General features: G+C 41.5%; 1 protein-coding gene across 3 annotated transcripts; it reads left to right on the top strand.

The window, feature by feature from the left end:
* Nucleotides 1-1,784: 1,784 nt before the first annotated feature.
* Nucleotides 1,785-17,880, top strand: LOC310658410 (cytochrome P450 2D14-like). 3 transcript variants are annotated; one of them, XM_083400309.1, is made up of 10 exons: nucleotides 1,785-1,999; nucleotides 3,999-4,337; nucleotides 7,256-7,427; nucleotides 8,004-8,156; nucleotides 10,161-10,321; nucleotides 11,400-11,573; nucleotides 12,145-12,286; nucleotides 13,253-13,416; nucleotides 14,501-14,642; nucleotides 16,665-17,880. In XM_083400309.1, exons 2-10 carry the CDS (start codon nucleotides 4,113-4,115, stop codon nucleotides 16,841-16,843), a joined length of 1,512 nt encoding a protein of 503 aa, XP_083256435.1. In that variant the 5' UTR covers nucleotides 1,785-1,999; nucleotides 3,999-4,112; the 3' UTR covers nucleotides 16,844-17,880. The 3 variants fall into 3 exon arrangements, with proteins under 3 accessions (XP_083256435.1, XP_083256434.1, XP_083256436.1); XM_083400308.1 differs by having other exon boundaries at nucleotides 1,787-1,999; nucleotides 13,253-13,440; XM_083400310.1 differs by lacking the exon at nucleotides 3,999-4,337 and having other exon boundaries at nucleotides 1,790-1,999; nucleotides 13,253-13,440.
* Nucleotides 17,881-18,860: the final 980 nt, after the last annotated feature.

Raw genomic sequence — 18,860 nt, 5'->3', positions numbered from 1 at the left:
ATAATAAATCTTAGTTCTCTTAATTTTCTACTTTCCTACAGAAGTCACTCCAGGCCTGCCAACGAGTTCAGATTTTTGCAGTGCTCTCTGAGATACTTTGTATACATGTCCCGTTCCCTCATAAATGTTTGTTCAGTCCAGTCTCTTAATTTTCCATCATTTTTGCTAATTCTGCAAACTCCAGTTAAGTCCGTGTTACATCTCCTTTCCAGTTTCTAGCTATTAGAATTCTTGCTGCTACAGTGGCATAGAGAAATCACTTCCTCACCTTTTTTGGTATATCCATGTCTGTTATGCCTAAAAGGAAGGCTTCAGGTTTGTTTGTTTTTGCAAAGGTAATCTTGAATATCTTTTTGAGTTCGTTGTAAACTGTTTCCCAAAATTCCTTTACTTTTCTACAGTTCCACCACATATGTAGCATCGTGCCTTCTGCCTCTCCACATCTCCAACAACATTTTGAGGTGTTCCTATACATTTTTGCTCTCGGCGGACGAAGAGAAAATGAGGCCGGGGAGAGGGCTGGTGCAGTAACTCGAAGTTACCTGGGCACGCCCCCCGCCGGCTCCCGATTGGGTGCCGGTCAGTGGGCGGGGCGCCAGCCAGGTAACAGGGAAAGCAGGGGGCAGCTGCCCCCTGCTAGGGGCGGTGCTCGGGCTCCCGCCCACAACCACTCCCCTCCCTTCCAGGGAGGAGAGTCTTTCCCAAAATTCCTTTACTTTTCTACAGTTCCACCACATATGTAGCATCGTGCCTTCTGCCTCTCCACATCTCCAACAACATTTTGAGGTGTTCCTATACATTTTTGCTAGTTTTGATGGTGATAAATACCACCTATATAGCATCTTCATAAAATTCTCTCTCAGCGTGTAGCACGCAGTAAACCTCAATCTTGTCTCAATTAGAACAGTGTTCCGTCCTGAGACTTTTCTCTCAATCTGGATAGTATTCAACAAAACTCTACAAGCACTCACACATCAATTTATTGAAGATCACAAGGCACATGTAGAAACATTTACTCATATTCCAATAGGCTGTTCTTTGGCTCTGAATGATAGCATACCACATAAATAAACAGGTAAAATCCAGCGCACCCATCTTTGGATGTAAAGCCTATTACAGTGGTACCTCGGGTTACATATGCTCCAGGTTACATACACTTCAGGTTACAGACTCCGCTAACCCAGAAATAGTACCTCGGGTTAAGAACTTTCCTTCAGGAGGAGAACAGAAATCGTGCCCCGGCAGCGCAGCGGCAGCAGGAGGCCCCATTAGCTAAAGTGGTGCTTCAGGTTAAGAACAGTTTCAGGTTAAGAACGGACCTCCGGAACGAATTAAGTACAGTGGTACCTCGGGTTAAGTATGTAACCTGAAGCGTATGTAACCTGAGGTACCACTGTATTATCCTGAAAGGGAGCAGTGTTACACTATAGCAGAAAACAACCAGAGTCCCATGACACATTAACACAAGACTTAACACATTTATTATAGATACTGTAATACTTATTGATAAAATTTCTAGTCATTAAAGGACGGCAATCAGATTATTTATTTAAGGGTGCAATTCTATGCTCATTCATGAGCAATCTCCACTGAACATTGAGCTGAGCGATTTACTTCAGGGCAAGAGCTGTTTCCTCTATGGCCACGGAACCCGTAGATTGCTGGGAATAAATCCCATTGAACTCAGTGGACTTACTTCAGAGGAGGCACAGTTAGGTTAGCACTGTAAGCAATGTAAGCACTGCTATACACAACCCCTGCCCCCGCCCCCACTCCCACTTCAGCTGCTCTGTCATTTCTTTAATGTGGCAATTCTGTGGGATTAGCTTCTGAGCAGACATATCTTCTAATTCCCAAACTCTGTTTCCAACTCCACGCCCAGCTTTCTCTCCTCCCCCAGGCTTCCCAAGCCAGCAAAACAGCTTTTCTGCACTGCAAGGGCATTTCCCCATTCCCTCACTTTGCCTTCAAAGCAAGGAGAAAACACACACGTTCAAAAGTAGGTCTCTAATTTTTGTTGTCTTGCTGGCTAATTCTAAGTACTCTGTCAATTTTGGGATTGTTTGTTCTTTCCTCTTTTGTGCATATAGTATCCTTGCAGCTGTAGTGGCATAAAGGAAGAGATTGAGTACCTTCTTAGGAATATCAACATTTGTTATTCCTAGTAAGAAGGCTTCTGGTCTTTTGGGGAAAGTTATTTTGAGCATTTTTTTTTTAGTTCTTCATAAACCGTTTCCCAGAAGGGTGTGTTGTTGTTGTTGTTGTTGTTGTTGTTGTTGTTTTGCCAACTTACACTTCCACCACATAAGGGATTAGGTGGCATTGTAGTCTAAACCACTGAGCCTCTTGGGCTTGCCGATCAGAAGGTCGGCAGTTCGAATCCGCTTGACAGTGGTGAGCTCCTGTTGCTCCATCCCAGTTTCTACCAAACTAGCAGTTCAAAAGCACACCAGTGCAAGTAGATTAATAGGTACCACTGCGAAGGGAAGGCAAACGACATTTCCGTGCACTCTGGTTTCCGTCACAGTGTTCTGTTGTGCCAGAAGCGGCTTAGTCATACTGGCCACATGACCCGGAAAGCTGTCTGTGGACAAATGCCGGCTCCCTCAGCCTGAAAGCGAAATGAGCACCGCACCCCAAAGTCACCTTTGACTGGACTTAACTGTCCAGGGGTCCTTTACCTTTACCCTTACCTTTTACCACCACAAATGAGAAAAGGTGTTTTCTATCTCTTGGCACTTCCAGCAAAGATATGATCCTTTTTTGTACAGAGTTTGCTGAGAGTTAGATACCATCTATACAGCATCCTAAATAAATAATGTTTCCTAAATAAATAAATTTTCCTTTAGGGTATAACACACCAATAAGTTCATTGTTGTTTTCCTTTCCCACAGGGTTATCTCAATATTATAACCTATGTTGATTGCCCAGTGTGTCATTGCTTTCATCAATTCATCCTTTGTTTCCCACTCAAGGATAATTTTATATATTTTGATATTAGTTTCTCTTTGCTTCCCAGTAGGGCTTTTTCGAATTCCAACCCTTCTTCTAAAAATCCTTTCAGTTTATCTTCTTTGAACCTCTTGTGCAGCTAATGGTGTTGAAACCAGCCCATAATCCATTCCTGCAGGTCTTCTCTTTTCCTGAGTACCACTTTTCCTTCGTCAAATTCTATAAGCTCTTTATATATACTCCAATTATTCCTCGTATTTATTTTCTTTATAGTGATTGCTTCAATGAGGGATTTTCCTTTCAAGAAGATCCTTCCACGAACTCTATGAGTTTGAGTAGCCGCTGTTCTGTTGTTGGCATGCTTTCCTTCTTCCAAGTCCTTGCATATACAATTCTTGCGGCTGCTGTTGCATATAAAACAGATTCTGAGCCTTCTTAGGTATTTCCTCTCCTACTATGGTCAGTAGAAAGGCTTTGGGTTTCTTAGAGAATGTAAATTTGAACATTTTTTATAATTCCTCATATACCGTGTCCCAATGCTTTTTGGAGTGTTTACATTGCCACCACATGTGGATCAGAGAGTCTTCTGCCTCAAAACACTTCCAACAAAGATTGGCAAGTTTAGATGGTGTAAGATACCATCTTTTTATTGTTGTTGTTGTTTAGTCGTTTAGTCATGTCCGACTCTTCGTGACCCCATGGACCAGAGCACGCCAGGCACTCCTGTCTTCCACTGTCTCCCGCAGTTTGGTCAAACTCATGTTTGTAGCTTCGAGAACACTGTCCAACCATCTTGTCCTCTGTCATCCCCTTATCCTACAGTTATTCGAAGCAGAGAATAAAAGAGAACTTACGGTACCTAAATTCAACTTCCAAACATGTGAAGGCCTTCCTTATCTGACCTACAAAGGTTCAATTCGATTAGCTGAACTTTTCACTTGTACACTGGACTTTCAGTCCTTGTGCAATTGCTCATTTACAGTATTAAAGCCCTTGCATACCTTTTAAGATAACCCTATTAATAGTGGCACATCATGTTCCTACAGTGATTCAAGGCAGAGAATAAATAAAAAAGAACAAATGAGAATTAGAGAAACCAGCAGAGGCAAGAACACCGCCAGTCTGCAGATCAAGAGTTGGGGAGAGAGAAAGCGGAGGGAATGGCTGGGATCGCGGCTTCCATCTCTTGGCTGGGGAGCCAACTCTCCTGCTGCCACAACAACCTCCCAGCTCTGGCCTTGTCTCTCCTACTACTTGCTCTGCTGCTTGATTATGTCAAGCGGAGGAAGAGAAGCAGCCGCTGGCCACCAGGGCCCACCCCTCTGCCTTTCATTGGGAACTTGCTACTGCTAGATGTAAAGAACCCACATAAATCTGCTCAAGATGTAAGTACTGGCTGCACCATCTCTGAGGACACTGCATGTTACTGAATGATTGCATTTGCCAAGCTCTTAGTATTATTTAATTAGTTAGACAGCTAGTTATTACCTGTTCTTCAGCCTAAGGCTACAGGGCAGGTAGTGGCTGTACTAGAATCCCGACCCCCTCCATAATATTGCACAATATTCCGCTACAGTTTTTGTTCTCATTAATTGATGCAGATTGGTGAACCAACGACCCCCTGGTGGGCAGCTCCACTTGAAATGATTTCAATAAAAAAGAAAAATATGGAAAAACTAGGGGTAACATACAAACAGCATTTCAAGGGAAAAGCAAGGCCAATTACAATTGAAACCATATGAAGAACTTAAACAGTTTTGTACCACCTGCCTACAATATCATCAATTATATGACAAATTTAACTCTGACAATAAAATAGGTTTCTAAAAAGAAGAATCCAGATTCCAGATAGAACTTTTGAACAATCCCAAAAAATATCTATCAAAAATGTATAATTTATTACTTGAACGGGAACTCAAAAATGAACAAGTTAAAGAAGTAATGATCAAGTGGGACAGGATTTTAGATACGCGATTTCATTAGATCATTGGGAAAAACTTTGGAAATCAGATATTAATTTCACCGCATGCATTACTATCAAAGAAAATATTATGAAGATGTTTTACAGGTGGTACTTAATCCCTGTAAAACTGGCTAAAATTTATAAACTAACATCGAATCTGTGTTGGAGATGTAAGGTATCAGAGAGATCCTTATATCATGTATGGTGGGGATGTGATAAAAAATTTTTAAAATGGGGAAATATACATGAGGAACTGAAAAAAATGTTTAAAACAACAATTGGTAAGAAGACAGAAACATTCCTTTTAGGAATTATAACAAATGACATCCCAAACGACATGAAGAGAATCTTTTTATATGCAACAGCTGTCGCAAGGTTATTGATTGCAAAAAATTGGAAATCAGAAGAAGTACCAACATTGAAAGATTGGCAATATAATTTTTTTGAAATGATTGAATTAGCAAAAATGATGACAACAATTAGAATGCAATCTAATCAAAATCTCAAACAGGAATGGAAATGTGTAGAAGAATACATGACCAAAAGATGCTTCAACAAGCATTAACTGATATGTACAGACTGATTTCACAAAGTTAAGTTAAGCTAAGCAGACATATAAGATTGAATGTTTAATTATTAAGATACAAAATTACAATCTCAATAATAATAATAACAAGGAAGTCACGCATGGGTGGAGGGAAGACACAGGGCAAGAAATAAGAAATGGATAAATGTTGGTACATAATGAAATGTGAAAATGTGAATTTACAAATATAATGTATATGTATCAATATGTAAAGATTGCATATATGTATTGCAACATTAAAATAAATAAATTAAGTGCAAAAAATGTTTTGATGCAGATTGGCAAACACACACACACACACACACACACACACAGAATTAATTTTTGACACAGCCCTGCTACCAATGTTCAATGGCGTGCCCAGGACATTAATACCATACAGTGGTGGCTTTAGTCTGAGAGAATTAGGATTACGGTAATAAGGAGAGCTTTCATTTAAATTTGGCTTTGCGTTGTTACATTGGTCTTTTTATGAACCATTTTTAAAAGTCCCCAAGGGTTTCTTTGTTTACATGATGCATTTTCACTCCTCCTCAACCAAAAGGAAGCAGTCTGTAGCATACACAACAGCAACCCCTGCCGCCTCCAAGCCACCAAGTGAGGCTCTCCACCTCCTCCCTGCCCAGAGCAATGCAAAGAGGGCAGAGGTGGAAGGGAAGGGCTTTGCTAGCACCAGGGGCATAGCTAGCTACTCCCGCACCCGAAGCAGCATGGGCTGGGTGAGCCTTCCATGGGGGCACCGCGGTCAACCATGCACAGAGTCGGCACAGCCATCTGCCCAGGGTGGTGGTGCGGTGAGCTGCCCACGGAGTCTGCCTGGCAGACGCAAGCCCCACCTGGAACAGAATAAGATTCAGGAGAGGAGGTGCTAGTCTGCTGTTGTCAGGTGAAAGTTCATGGGTAGAACAACCTGATAGGGCTGATCTCTCATCAGAGTTTGTGGAGGCCCTGATCCCTTCCCACACCATCTCTTCCTCTGTGGAGAAGTGAATGTTTATTATTACGGCTAAACAGCCAGCGTAGTAAAACCAAAATTTCCGCATCATTTTTACATAAACATCAAAACAATCCAAGTGGAATTTAACAATCCATATACTAATTAAATAGATTTAAAATATGTATCCGAGGAAATATAAACTCCATTACAAGTTTTTTTAAAAAAATCAATAAAAGAATTTGACTGTGAGCTGTGTCAATATATGACTGTTTGTGGAGCTGTATAATCTTTTGCTTTTGTTGACTTATGGCTATTGCACAATGAAGTCTGCAGTGGAAAATAACTTGGCCCACAGTTTCAACATGACCGTTCTTACATGGGCAGAACTTCTCGCCGTGGGGAATCTTTTTGTATCTGCCTTCCAATAGTGCGGATGGCAAGATATTGAATTTGGCTTGCGTAAATGCCTTTCTAAATTTGGGGGTGACCAAGGTGGGAAGTGCTGGGGCCATTTTGTTTGTCCAAAGTGTGGAATATACCTCAGCTTGCGCTAAATGGTTTTGTAGTTTGGTATCTCTAATTCTCATTGAAATGTTCACTTTTGCTTGGGTGCTCCTCTCTCCCTACCCTGAGAAAACTAGTTTTTCTGTATATATATTCTGGCGAAATGATTAAAAATTTTTATTAAACACCTCAAGCCTGAAATATGTCTGTGCTTTCTGGAATTTCCCATATATATTGTACTGCAACATTATACCTTCCCTACTTTTATTGTCCTTTCCCCCTGGATAATTTTCTCCCTTCCTATTGATCAAAGCTGGAAAAAAAGTTTGGACCAGTCATCTTTCTGCAGTTTGGATGGCGAAATATGGTCATCCTGAGTGGGTTCAAGACGATAAAGGAGGCCCTGGGACAAAACCCTGAGAACTTTGTTGACCGACCAGAAGTTCCACTGTTCAGTCTACTAAACCGTGGAAAGAATTGTGGAGGTGAGTATAGCTGATACCCTGATGGACTGGATAAGAAGCAGTACAGTTGGAGAAACAGGCAGGAAGTGACCAGGCATGCAAGTGGGCCAGGATGGCATCTCAGGTGGTAAGTGAAAGACTCTGTTGCCTGGGAGACGATGCATATTCATGTGACATGGCAGGAGGTTTTTGAGAAACTTCTTCTTAAACTTGCTTGTAAACAACTAAGTAGGGACAGGAAGGTAGACTAGAAGTGTTTGTGGGTTTATTTGCAAAGTCAGCCATATTGTTCCACAGGACAGCTATCATCTGCTGGTTGTGTGTCAGCATAAGATGGAAGGCAGCCCAGTGGAAAGTTAACAGACATTGTTTAGTCTCTGCAGTTGTCAATCGAGTCCGAAGGCCAGAAAAATGGGCCAGCAGTTTAATGGGGACTCTACCATTCTTCACTTGTAAAAGCAACAACAAATTAAGCAAAGCAAAGAATTGACTTTGGAATGTTTCTTTGGACAACTTGTCATGTTACTATATTTTATATTATTTTATATTATTTTATATTATTTTATATTATTTTATATTATATTATACATCCTCCAGGAATGGGATTTTCAACATGCGACAATGGCTGGAGGGAGCAGAGGCGATTCATTGTCTCTGCCCTCAAGAATTTTGGGATGGGGAAGAAAACGCTTGAAAAAAGAGTGTCTGAAGAAGCTGGATATTTGTGTTCTGAGTTCAAATCCAAAGAAGGTACATCTCATTCCTGGGGACTTTTTCCCTGCTATGGGATCTCACTTGATGCAAAGCATGAGGAGCACTCTATACTTTATACAGAAACTAACTCCCATCTCCAAAGCTTCTCATACAGTGGTACCTCCGTTTACGAACTTAATTTGTTCCGGAGGTCCATTCTTAACCCGAAACTGTTCTTAACCTGAGGCACACTTTTGCTAATGGGGCCTCCTGCTGCCGCAGCACTGCCAGCATGCAACGTCTGCTCGCATCCCGGGGCAAAGTTCACTACCCAGAACACCTAGTTCTGGGTTAGCAGCGCTCATTACCCAAAGTGTTTGTAAGGAGGATGGTACATAACCCGAGGTTCCACTGTATTTAATTTTTGAAGCATGTAAAATGATTACTAATAATCTTGTGGCCCTATAAAGAATGCAAAAATTATTATGGCATAAGCTTTCATGGACTAGAATTCTCTTTATGAGATGTACTGAGTGAAAACCTAAATTACTTGTGTGGTAGCAAAGGAATTGGTGCTCCGAGCATGAAGTGTGGACATTTCAGGACATCTCTGCAACCCTTTAGCTCATCCAGTATGCAAAATAATGTAAGCACTATAACCAGGTGTTCTGGAGTCCAGAATCTGAGGGACCTCAAATTATTTTCCATGTAGCAGTACTGGCAGCAGCACAGATAGTTCCCTTTCAGATCCTCCTCAGATCTTGCTGTCATGAGAAAGGACTGGAAGAAAGTGGGAGAGGTTGGTGGTTGAGAGATATGAAGTTGCTCATTTTAGCCAGTCAGCCCCTCTGTCCCAGTCCCCCCGCAATGTCCTACTTCTATTATTCAACTTTAAGAGGAGTAGTGCCTCTGCTGGGGAAAACTCAGCTGCCGTGTGTGGCTCCTAGAAGCTGTCAGCATGCGATAGTGGCTGCAGCCCAGGAATGGCTTCAAATGAGTGGCTAAGCAAGGTGAGGGTAGCCAATGGGTCTTTCACTCTTGGTGAGTTAGGGGCTTTCATTGCATGCAAAGACAGGCTCTGGCAGACTGAATGGATGAGACCAATAGTGGGTCCAACAGTCAAGAAGGGGTGTGTGTGTGTGTGTGTGTGTGTGTGTGTGTGTGTATGATGTCTAGTAGCACCTTAGAGACCAACTAAATTGTTCTTGGTATAAGCAGAAGTCACCAGACCCTTATATATAGTGGGAGGGTGGGGTGGGGTTTTTCTCAGGAGGGTAGTAGGAGATGGATGATTGACTCAATGGGTATGGTACACCTTTGGACGACTGTTAACGACTGCAATTAGTCCTACAGGAAAAAGCAAGGGATAGTATGCTGATGATTAGCATATGTAATGAGACAGGAATCCAATATCTCTATTAAGACCAGGCCTCGCCATAGTCTTCAGTTTAATGATAGGTTGTAATTCAGCAACTTCTCTTTCAAGTCTGTTTCTTTATAGAGATATTGGATTCCTGTCTCATTCCCTTGCTTTTCCTGTGGAGCCGCTAAGATGGCTGGATGGTGCTTTGTACGCCTCCTTCTGGCAACTACTGCAGCCCGGCTGGTGCCAAATGTATTGCTCTGCTTTCCTTCACATCAGTGACGCCGAGAGGCAAGTTTTGTCATCTGGGCAGCCCAGGATCTCCATGCAAACTGCTCAGGATTCTGCTCCAGGGAGGTAGCTTCAGTGCTATTAACACAGTGGTTTGACTTCACCCCTGGAGACACACTCCATTCTCTCTCGAGACAGACAATGCCAACAACAACATCCATGTTATGTAGCAAAGGATCTCAGGAATTTACAGTCCCATTTATTGAAAGGGTAAATAGTTTATAGGTGGTGGAGTACAGCTTCCAACATTCCCATATCCTGGCTATGGCTAATGGGAATTGAAGCCAAAAATACCCGGAGGATAGCAAGTTATGGAAGGCCAACCTCAACAATGGCTGTTTAATGAAGAATGGGCAATATATGACAACATACTTCTGGTCTGCTCCTTGTTCTTACATCTCATCCAGGTTCTCCTTTTGACCCACAAATCCTCATCTACAGGGCTGTTAGTAATATCTTCTGCACTCTAGCATTTGGTGACCGCTTTGAATACAGCGACAATACATTCCTGAAGCTAATGCATGTGACTGAGGAATTCATGAAGGAAGCAATCAGAAATTTGCCCCAGGTACCTTCATGAGTTTGTCTGGGCATTAAAAGGAAACAGCCATTTGAAGTGTATGTTTTGTGTGACTACCACATCCGAGTTATGGAGCATCCCCACTAAGGTGCTTATCTGAATCCATCACTTCAGCATATCTTTAAAACCTGGTATTCTTACAGAAAAAAGAAGAGGAACACAAGCTAAAAACCAAGACAGCAAGATTAAAACACGAACATAGGCAATCAAAAGTTAAAAGTGATTTATGAAAAATTATTAGAGGCAGAAAAACCTATTACAAATAACTTCAGAAAGAAAATTAGAAGGACAAGTCCATTCATTAAAAAAGATAATTGTCAATATGCTACTAACAAGCATTAATTAAAGCCGGGGTGCAGAATGATAATGAACAAAATAATAAAGGTATCAGATTACAGTAAATGGTAGGAATTAGCATCCACTAGTATTTGGACAGATGTTGGAAAAGCTTTTGATAGGATGAAGTGGATTACCATTTTCGTGTGATGAAGAAATATGGGTTTGGTGCAAAATTCAGCTATGTTTTACTCAGAATTGACTCACTTAAAGAACATGAGTAAAACTGGTCTATTGAATTCAGTAGGTTTACTCTGAGTAAACCTTAACAGAAGGCCACCCTTCATTTTATTTCATAAAACCTCTAAGTGGTATTAAAAAGATGTATAATATACGCTTTAAAAGTTGGCGGATAACTGGTAATGACATTGAAAGCTCTTTATGTTTTAGGACTAGGATATCTGACGGAGCTGGCTTCTCCCACTAATGTGAGCCTACCAGCCTATTCAGAGACCCTTGTATCTCCTAACATCCCCGCAGATTATGGCTAAGAAAAGTTAATTATCAATGGATATGCTCAGTCTCTGGAACTCTGTACCACAGGGTGAATGTGAGGGAGGGAATGGGAGTGAAGCTGGCAAGGAATAATCTCCCCATCAGTATGAAGAACTGACTGGTTAGGAACTACCTATCAGAATGCACTTTCACTTCTAGTGAAATATTTATTAAATGTCTTTTGTATCTGAAAAGGTTGTGATATCTCTTCTTTCTCTGATTTCTGCCCTGCCAGCTTATTGCTGCAGGATCCTGGTTGTCCTATTTTCCTGGACCTCATCGTAAACTGCAGAAACGCTATGGAGATATTAGTATAATTCTAAAAGACATTGTGAGTGAACATAAGAAAACCAGAGATCCTACCTTCCCAAGAGATTTGATTGATGAATTTCTGGAGGAGATAGATAAGGTAGGAAGATATTTATAGACACAGAACCACTGGGACTTCTTTTGTAGCTTCTTCATTAGGATTGATTTATTTAGAATTTCTGCCATCTAAACCATGCCAGTAAAATTACAAGACCTGGGGGGGGGGGGACACCTCTAACTCTTTACCCTGACATCAGCTTGTGCATTGGAGTTCACCTCCTGAAGTACCTTGGAGAAAAAGATGGGAGACAAATTAAATAAACAAACAAGCAGTCATTAAGCAGTTGTTTCATATGCCCAGACAATGACAACCTATGCTCTGAAACTGGTGAGTTTATTGCTCGGTGCAATTATGCCAAAGAAAGAGCTAGGCTGTATTAGATGTTACTGTGGGATGAGGCTGCCATTTTTTTCAACACCCATGTGCTTTATGAAATGCAGTATTTCTCAAGAAACTGAGCAGCTTTTCCTTTATTATTCACTTTGCTTTGGTCAGATATATACTATTGATAGCAAGGGGAAAGATCATTAGTACACACTATTCTCTAACAAATATGACATGATATTGTGCTCTTTCCATGTGAGTTACTAACTTGTTCCATTTCCTTCAGGCTAAAGGGAAACCAGATAGCAGTTTTAATGAGCAAAACCTTATTAATATCCTTGTTGACCTGTTTATGGCTGGCACTGAAACAAGTTCTTCCACTGTACTCTGGGGACTGTTGAACATGATCAATCATCCTGAGGTTCAGAGTAAGTGATCAGTATTGGGGAAGATAGACTGATCCCTCATGGGGTTTTCCAATTGAAAGGCTTACTCATGGGCAAGTTAGCTGTGCAATTGCTTTAGATCTGATTTGGATTCAAAACTTCCACTTCAGGAGGAAGGCCAGGATAACAATTCAATAAATAAATTACAATTATAAAATGCCTCAAAATAGAAACAAGGCAGTTGGAACCAAGCACTTGGAAAACAAAGCTGCTTTGCCCAATAAAACTTTATTTGTATTTTGGAAGCTGTTTCTTTGTCCTAACTATGTATAACTTTGTAACAACCCTGCACTAACTCTGGAGAATTTTTTTAATCTGTGTCCTTAAATGTTGATGCTCATAGGCTCTCATCTGGGTATTTTTCAAAAAGGTGGTTTTTTATTTATTCACAAATATATCCACTTCTGAATAGCTGAGTGCCCCTTAAGTATGTATGCCTTCAAACGAATAGGCATTTGAACACCTAAGTCTGATGTTACTTCATAGAATTGTCGAGATAGAAGGTACTCTGAGGGTCATCTAATTCAACCCCCTATAATGCATGAATCTTTTGCCCAATGTGGGGCTCAAATCTATGCTCTGTCAACTGAGCTATTAGTTACAGTGCAGATTAATGAAGATAAAAGAATTTGAAACAGCTGAGATGATGTGGGAAATGTACATGTCTACAATGGGGAAGAACTGCATAGATTATATAAACAAATGATAAACTAAACCACCACCCACCAAAGATTGAATCAATATTTGGGTTATGTGGAGGATATTCAGCAGACCCCTACTTGGAGCCCCAGATTCAAATCTGTGCTCAGCCTTAAAGCTCGCAGAGTGTCCAGGGCTGCTGAAACTTTCTATGCAAACAACAACAACATGCTACCATAACATGCTTGGAGAATTGGAAGGATTAAGACACATATGCAATGCAATAATACTTCTAAATGAATATTCCAGAAAGGGTCCAAGAAGAAATTGATGAAAAGATTGGCAGGGTACGATCACCTGTGATAGAAGACCAGTTGAAGCTGCCTTATACTTACGCTGTGATACATGAAATTCAACGATGTGCTGATGTTTTACCTTTTGCAATGCCATATATGGTCCACAGAGATACTGAGGTTGGCAAGTTTGTCATTCCTAAGGTAAATCAGAACCAGGGTGGTCACACGTGAGAGATCTTTATGCTAACAGTAGCAAAAGTCGATTGAACTGGAACTCATGGCTGCAAAGTAAAAAAAAGTTGCAGGAATTCATACTAACTACTTACACATCAATTGAACAAGAGACAGACTAACTCAAAGCTGGCTAGTACATGCTTTAAATAGGGAGCAATTATGACCGCACAGCAGGCACAATGTGTTGCCTCTTCTGTTACCGTAAACCAGCACTGCAAACCAACCCCAAATGTTATGCTGGAGAAACAGCTTGTGTTAAATTTCTATGCTGCCAGCAGCCATTAGTGTAAAATGCAGCCTGGAAGGATCACACAACATGGTCACATAGTGAAGAATTGCAAGGAGAGAGAACTTGGTAGGCCTAAATGTCTAGTATAAAACCCTTTTAAGAGTAGTACTGGAAATACCAGGAACTGTAGCAAAAGGAACTTTCTGTTTTTTCACAGATGAATAGGGAATCCAGCACCCTACTCAGGCCCATGAAGGCCACTGGGTGATGCTGAGCCAATCACCTTTTCTCAGCCTAACATACCTCAGTAGCCCTGTTAAGAAGATGAAATGGAGGAGGAACTACTAGTATGCATGCTGCCATGATGATGGGATGTAGAGGCAATAAGTAAATAAATGTAAATAAGCACATTTCAGACAGGTACTTCATAAGACACATTACTTGCAGATTTAAATGACATACCTTCTTCTACAATTGCCTTGAATCAGAGGGGTGATTTTGTAATGGGAATGGAAGAATCTCTCAATCTGTCTTTCCTGTAATGTCTAATTTTTCAAATCTTACATTCAGTTCTCCACATTTCTGCAAATTGTCTTTAAGAACTTCCTGAAAATTTAAATGTTAACACACATTGGTCCTGATAAGCTCTTTCCTCCTCTATCTCTCCTCCATGCAGGCCTGGACTCAGCACTGAATATCCTTGGACTTGGCCCCCTGCTGCTGATGTGTGCTCCAGCCACCCACAAGCTTACCTTACCAGCAATGGATTCTAATCTCTTGGTTTCTCTGCCATTTTAGGAGACTGTCGTCTTTAATCATCTGTCCTCTGTGCTAAAGGATGAGACAATGTGGGAGAAGCCACATGAATTCTACCCAGAGCACTTCCTGGATGCAAATGGGCAGTTTGTCAAGCGAGAGGCCTTCCTACCTTTCTCTCTAGGTAAATCCAAAAGAGGAATGGCTGAGGTATAAGGAGAAAGATTACAAGCTGTCCTGTTATCTTCCTTTCTCTTTCCCGCCTGATGGGAAAGCAAGAGTAACAGGTTTCCATAGTCAGCTCCTTGAGAAGAGAGAGTATGTACTTTTGACTCAAACTTGTGGTTTTTTTAAATAAAAAAACAACAACCATCAGGATCATACTTTACAACCAACTTCCCCTATTTCCTGGCTACCTTCCAAGGAGAAAATATTGAGAAGACATAGACATTTCAGATTGTACTTCACAAGTGGTTTATATTTGTGTGTGGTTATTTGAAATACATAAGCCATTTTTCAGAACCACTGCAGTCTGTGACTGTGTTGAATTCAGCTTTGGGCACATTTTAAGTATGTTTTATAGTGACAAGCAGTTCTGTGGCTGCAGAGGATGTAGGCCGTAATGGCATTCCATTTCAGGTTAAGAAAATAGTGGTCATGCTGTAAGATCACACCTCTACCTGGGTAACCAGCAGGGTAGCACAGCAGAGCTTCAGGATCTTTGTCCTTTACCGTTGTCAGCCATTTCAGAGTTGATGGTGAAGAAAATTATTTGGCAACACCGTTAGAAATAAAGTGCTTTATAGCCATAAGACCATTATTATTCACACTATATACATGAAGTTAGGAGGTGCTAGTGCACCATATACTATACCCTACTAAGTATAGTAACCTTGTCTTAGGAGGCTGTAGTCAAAATAGTAAAAGAGACTTAAACTAGAGAGAGGCTCACACATGGCTGCTGGATGCAGCTGGCTGTATATCAGTCAACACACACAGACACCCCTCTTTCAGGTGAGAAAGGGGGGGTATGGAGTCATGCCAGAAACTACAAGTCTTGAGCTGTATTCAGGTGGACCGCCACAGCTGGCATTCCAACTTGAAACATAAATCAGTTGAGGACAACTCAAGAGACAGACCCAAGCACAATCAGAGGAAATCCGCCATTGCCGGAGGCGCTAACCCGGAAGTCCTGATAGATGAGCTTTTCAGGGAGTGGGACAGGCAGAATGCAACTTTGCTTTTGCTTCTTGTTGTCTCTTCTTCTTTTGATATTTAATATCTCTAGTGCCATTAAGATTGAATTACAGCAATGCGCTCTGTATGGGGCTTCCTTTGGCCTTGATTCATAAGCAAAATGTTGTGGCGTGAATCCTGATGGGAGAGAGACCCTAACAGCGCATAACCCCTCTGTCCAGAGACCTGCACTGATTGCTCATTTGTTACTGATCCAAATTCAAGGGGTTAATATTAGTATATTAATCTTTTGGCCACTTGGGGCTAATAATTAAATCCAGAGACTCTGAGATAATAATAGCTAGGTAGGCTCAGCTCACTCTTTAAATTTTAAAAGAATTGCGAGGACCAGTCTGCGTAGGAAGCTAAATTTTACGCCTCCCTGTAGCCTGGACTGCAAGAGCAAAGGGCGGAAGTGAACCAGCCCCTCCTCGCTGCTGCCTCCTACAGTTTGGTTCTCTCTGTTGACACCAGATGGAGATCTTTGTTCCTACTGAAGAACAGCCCTTTAACCTCTGGAACCTATTTATTGATCCAGCCAGCTGTCTGTAGTGGGTAGTGTGGTAAGGCAGTTTTGTGTGGAGTAAATAACAAGACCTTTGACAAAGTTACAGTAAAACAAAGCTAGACTAGAGGCAGCAATTTCATCAGTTATTGTTACAGTGTAAAGGGAAGGGGGAAGAGGTATTGCGATGAGGTTAATCTGATGGACAAATTCCTGCCCGGCTCTGAATATGGCGACCAGCAATTGGTCCATAGCAAGCAAGGTCAAGCATAGACAAAAAGCCTAGGAAAGAGGGAGGGAGAGGGGGGGGGAACGGAGATCTGATGAGGGACCAGGTGGGGAGGTGGATACTGACCAGGTTTTAAATACATGAGATGCAGGCCAGAGTGGAGCCTATAGGTGCAGTACGATCCACTCCTTCCTCCTGATCTCATGCACAAAATACTATGTCTCCTTTTCCTACAGGTCGCCATGCATGCCCTGGAGAATCCCTGTTCAAAATGGAGCTCTTCCTCTTCTCCACCAGCCTTCTGCAGCATTTCACCTTTTGCTTTCCCAGAAACTGTCCCAGGCCCAAGATAGAAAGACTATTTACCCTAATCGCTAATCCATCCCCTTTCCAGATTTGTGCCATTCCTAGATAATATTTCTAAGCTTAGTGTATCTTATAGTTTAACCATTAACCTCAAAAGCAACTACAGAAGCCAGGAACATGAAGCATTTATTCATTTTGTGTATTAATAAACATACCAATAAGTAATATCAGCACAGTTTACAACCATAACACCATTCAATAAAACCATATAAAAATTAAAATTGAAGATCAACCAACTGTTAAAGTTGTAGAGTCAGGGCAAAAAACAAACAAACCCAGCCATGGAAAATGCAAGCATGTGTTACAAGATATTTGGCTTGCACTCCCAGAGTATATCACCTCAAGCTTTTTAATTTCTGCAGTGAGATTTTAACCTCTTGTTCATACATTCTCTTCCTTCTGATCACCTCACATATGCAGTTAACCCTTTGAACAGCCTTAATTGCATTCCACAATACTGGGGCGCCTATGTCTGGCAAGTCATTCTCTTTTTTTAAAAAAAAAAATATTATTAGTCTTTCCATGTAAACATCCTCTAACAATATTTATCTAACAATTTTCCATATCCCCCCCCCCCTCCCCTGGACTTGCCTCATATTCTCGTTTTGTTTTATTTCCATATGCAAGTCATTCTCTTTAAAGTAAAAGTCCAAAGGTTTAGCTAAACATTCTTTGGACGCTGCACAAGTGAGAAGACCAAGGTCAAAGTACCAGTTTTGGTTCCTGGGGGGAAGTGCACCAAAGTTTAAGTTAATGGAGACTGGTGCATGATCAGAGACTGTTATAGACCCAGTTTCTGCACTCACCACCTGATGAAGATCACCTTTTGGTATTAATATTAGGTCTATGTGTGACATTGATTTATGAGGAGTCCCTGCCTTCTGGATGCAGTGCCTGCCAAGTGTCCACCAGGTCCCATTCAGTTAATATTTCTTCCAGGCAGAGGTTGTAGAAATTGTTCATATATTGATACTTACTTCAGTCCTTCGAGTCACGACTGCAGCAATTTAAGTCTCCTAATATAATCTGTCGTCTTAAAATGGTCTAATCTGTTAATGTCTCCCAAATAAAGTCTTGTTGTGCTGAGTTGGGTTCCTATAAACCAGTGGTGGTGATTGGATGACGGTCTACGACACCATGAACAAAGAGATATCTGCCTTCTGAGTCTGCCAAACTTTCCTCAACACTCAGAGGGCAGAGTTTGCTTATCAGGACAGCCACACCTCTGGCTTTTCCTAAACCAAGGGCTTGTAGTTGTGTCTCCCACAGGAGAACAATCTGGATGAGTGCCTGGTCTTTAGCTCCTGAACAGCAGGAGACCTGCCTACATTGCTATGCAAAGTTTTTCCTTTCTGTATTTGCCATAGCAGGGGGTGAGAGGTTTCTTTAACATCTATTTGCACTTAATGTGTTTGGGGAAAATAATGTTGAGGAGATAGCTTCTCTTTTGGACTTAAGGGATTCCAGTATCCTGGTGTCCAAACAACTCATTCGTCAATCACAGCTCCAACTTCACTCATTAGCTAAAAACACTGAAAATCAGGAGCAGCCAGACTGGCCTGTCTCAGAGATATTGCTTAGAAATGTGCCTGCACATTTTGTTTTATAACTTTCTTTCCAAAAGGCCTAGAGACTTACTTTTTTTAAAAAAATGAAAACTTGGAGTCTGGGCCCCTTCTCCGGGGGGGATGGCAGATTTGCCTCTGGGTGACATCCTCTGCCCCTTCCTGCTTCCTGCCCACTTGCTCATGGCACCAATGCCTTCTCCTCCCCGGGGCAATATATTCAGGAAAGCCTTCCCTCTCCCAGCCTCACTTCCATTTTCTTTCTCTGGTTCATTCTCCTTGCTTTCTGGCTTTCCTGCATTCCCAGAATAGTTTAATAATCTATCCCTCTTCACAGGGAACTCTGGGAATGGTAGCTCTAGGAGGAGAATGGGGGACCTCTAGCAACTCTTGACAGCTTTAATATCTTTAGAGGAAGCTATGGCTGTTTATAAAGTGTTTTATAATGTATGGTGTGAGTGTGGATGTGGTCCTGCTCCTTGTGATCCTGCTCCACTGTTG

This window comes from Podarcis tiliguerta, assembly GCF_965153285.1.
Source record: "Podarcis tiliguerta genome assembly, chromosome: 10".
In the NCBI taxonomy this organism is placed as follows: Eukaryota; Metazoa; Chordata; class Lepidosauria; order Squamata; family Lacertidae; genus Podarcis; species Podarcis tiliguerta.
Note: the sequence above shows the minus strand (reverse complement) of the source record. Positions and strands in the feature narration are given on the sequence as shown.

What these genes read in the sequence shown, in the direction of transcription:
- LOC310658410 (XM_083400308.1), top strand. Translation starts at nt 4,113, where the DNA reads ATGGCTGGGATCGCGGCTTCCATCTCTTGGCTGGGGAGCCAACTCTCC. An exon ending in CCGTGGAAAGAATTGTGGAG is followed by an intron (nt 7,428 to 8,003) that starts GTGAGTATAGCT and finishes TACATCCTCCAG; the next exon opens with GAATGGGATTTTCAACATGC. An exon ending in TGAGTTCAAATCCAAAGAAG is followed by an intron (nt 8,157 to 10,160) that starts GTACATCTCATT and finishes CATCTCATCCAG; the next exon opens with GTTCTCCTTTTGACCCACAA.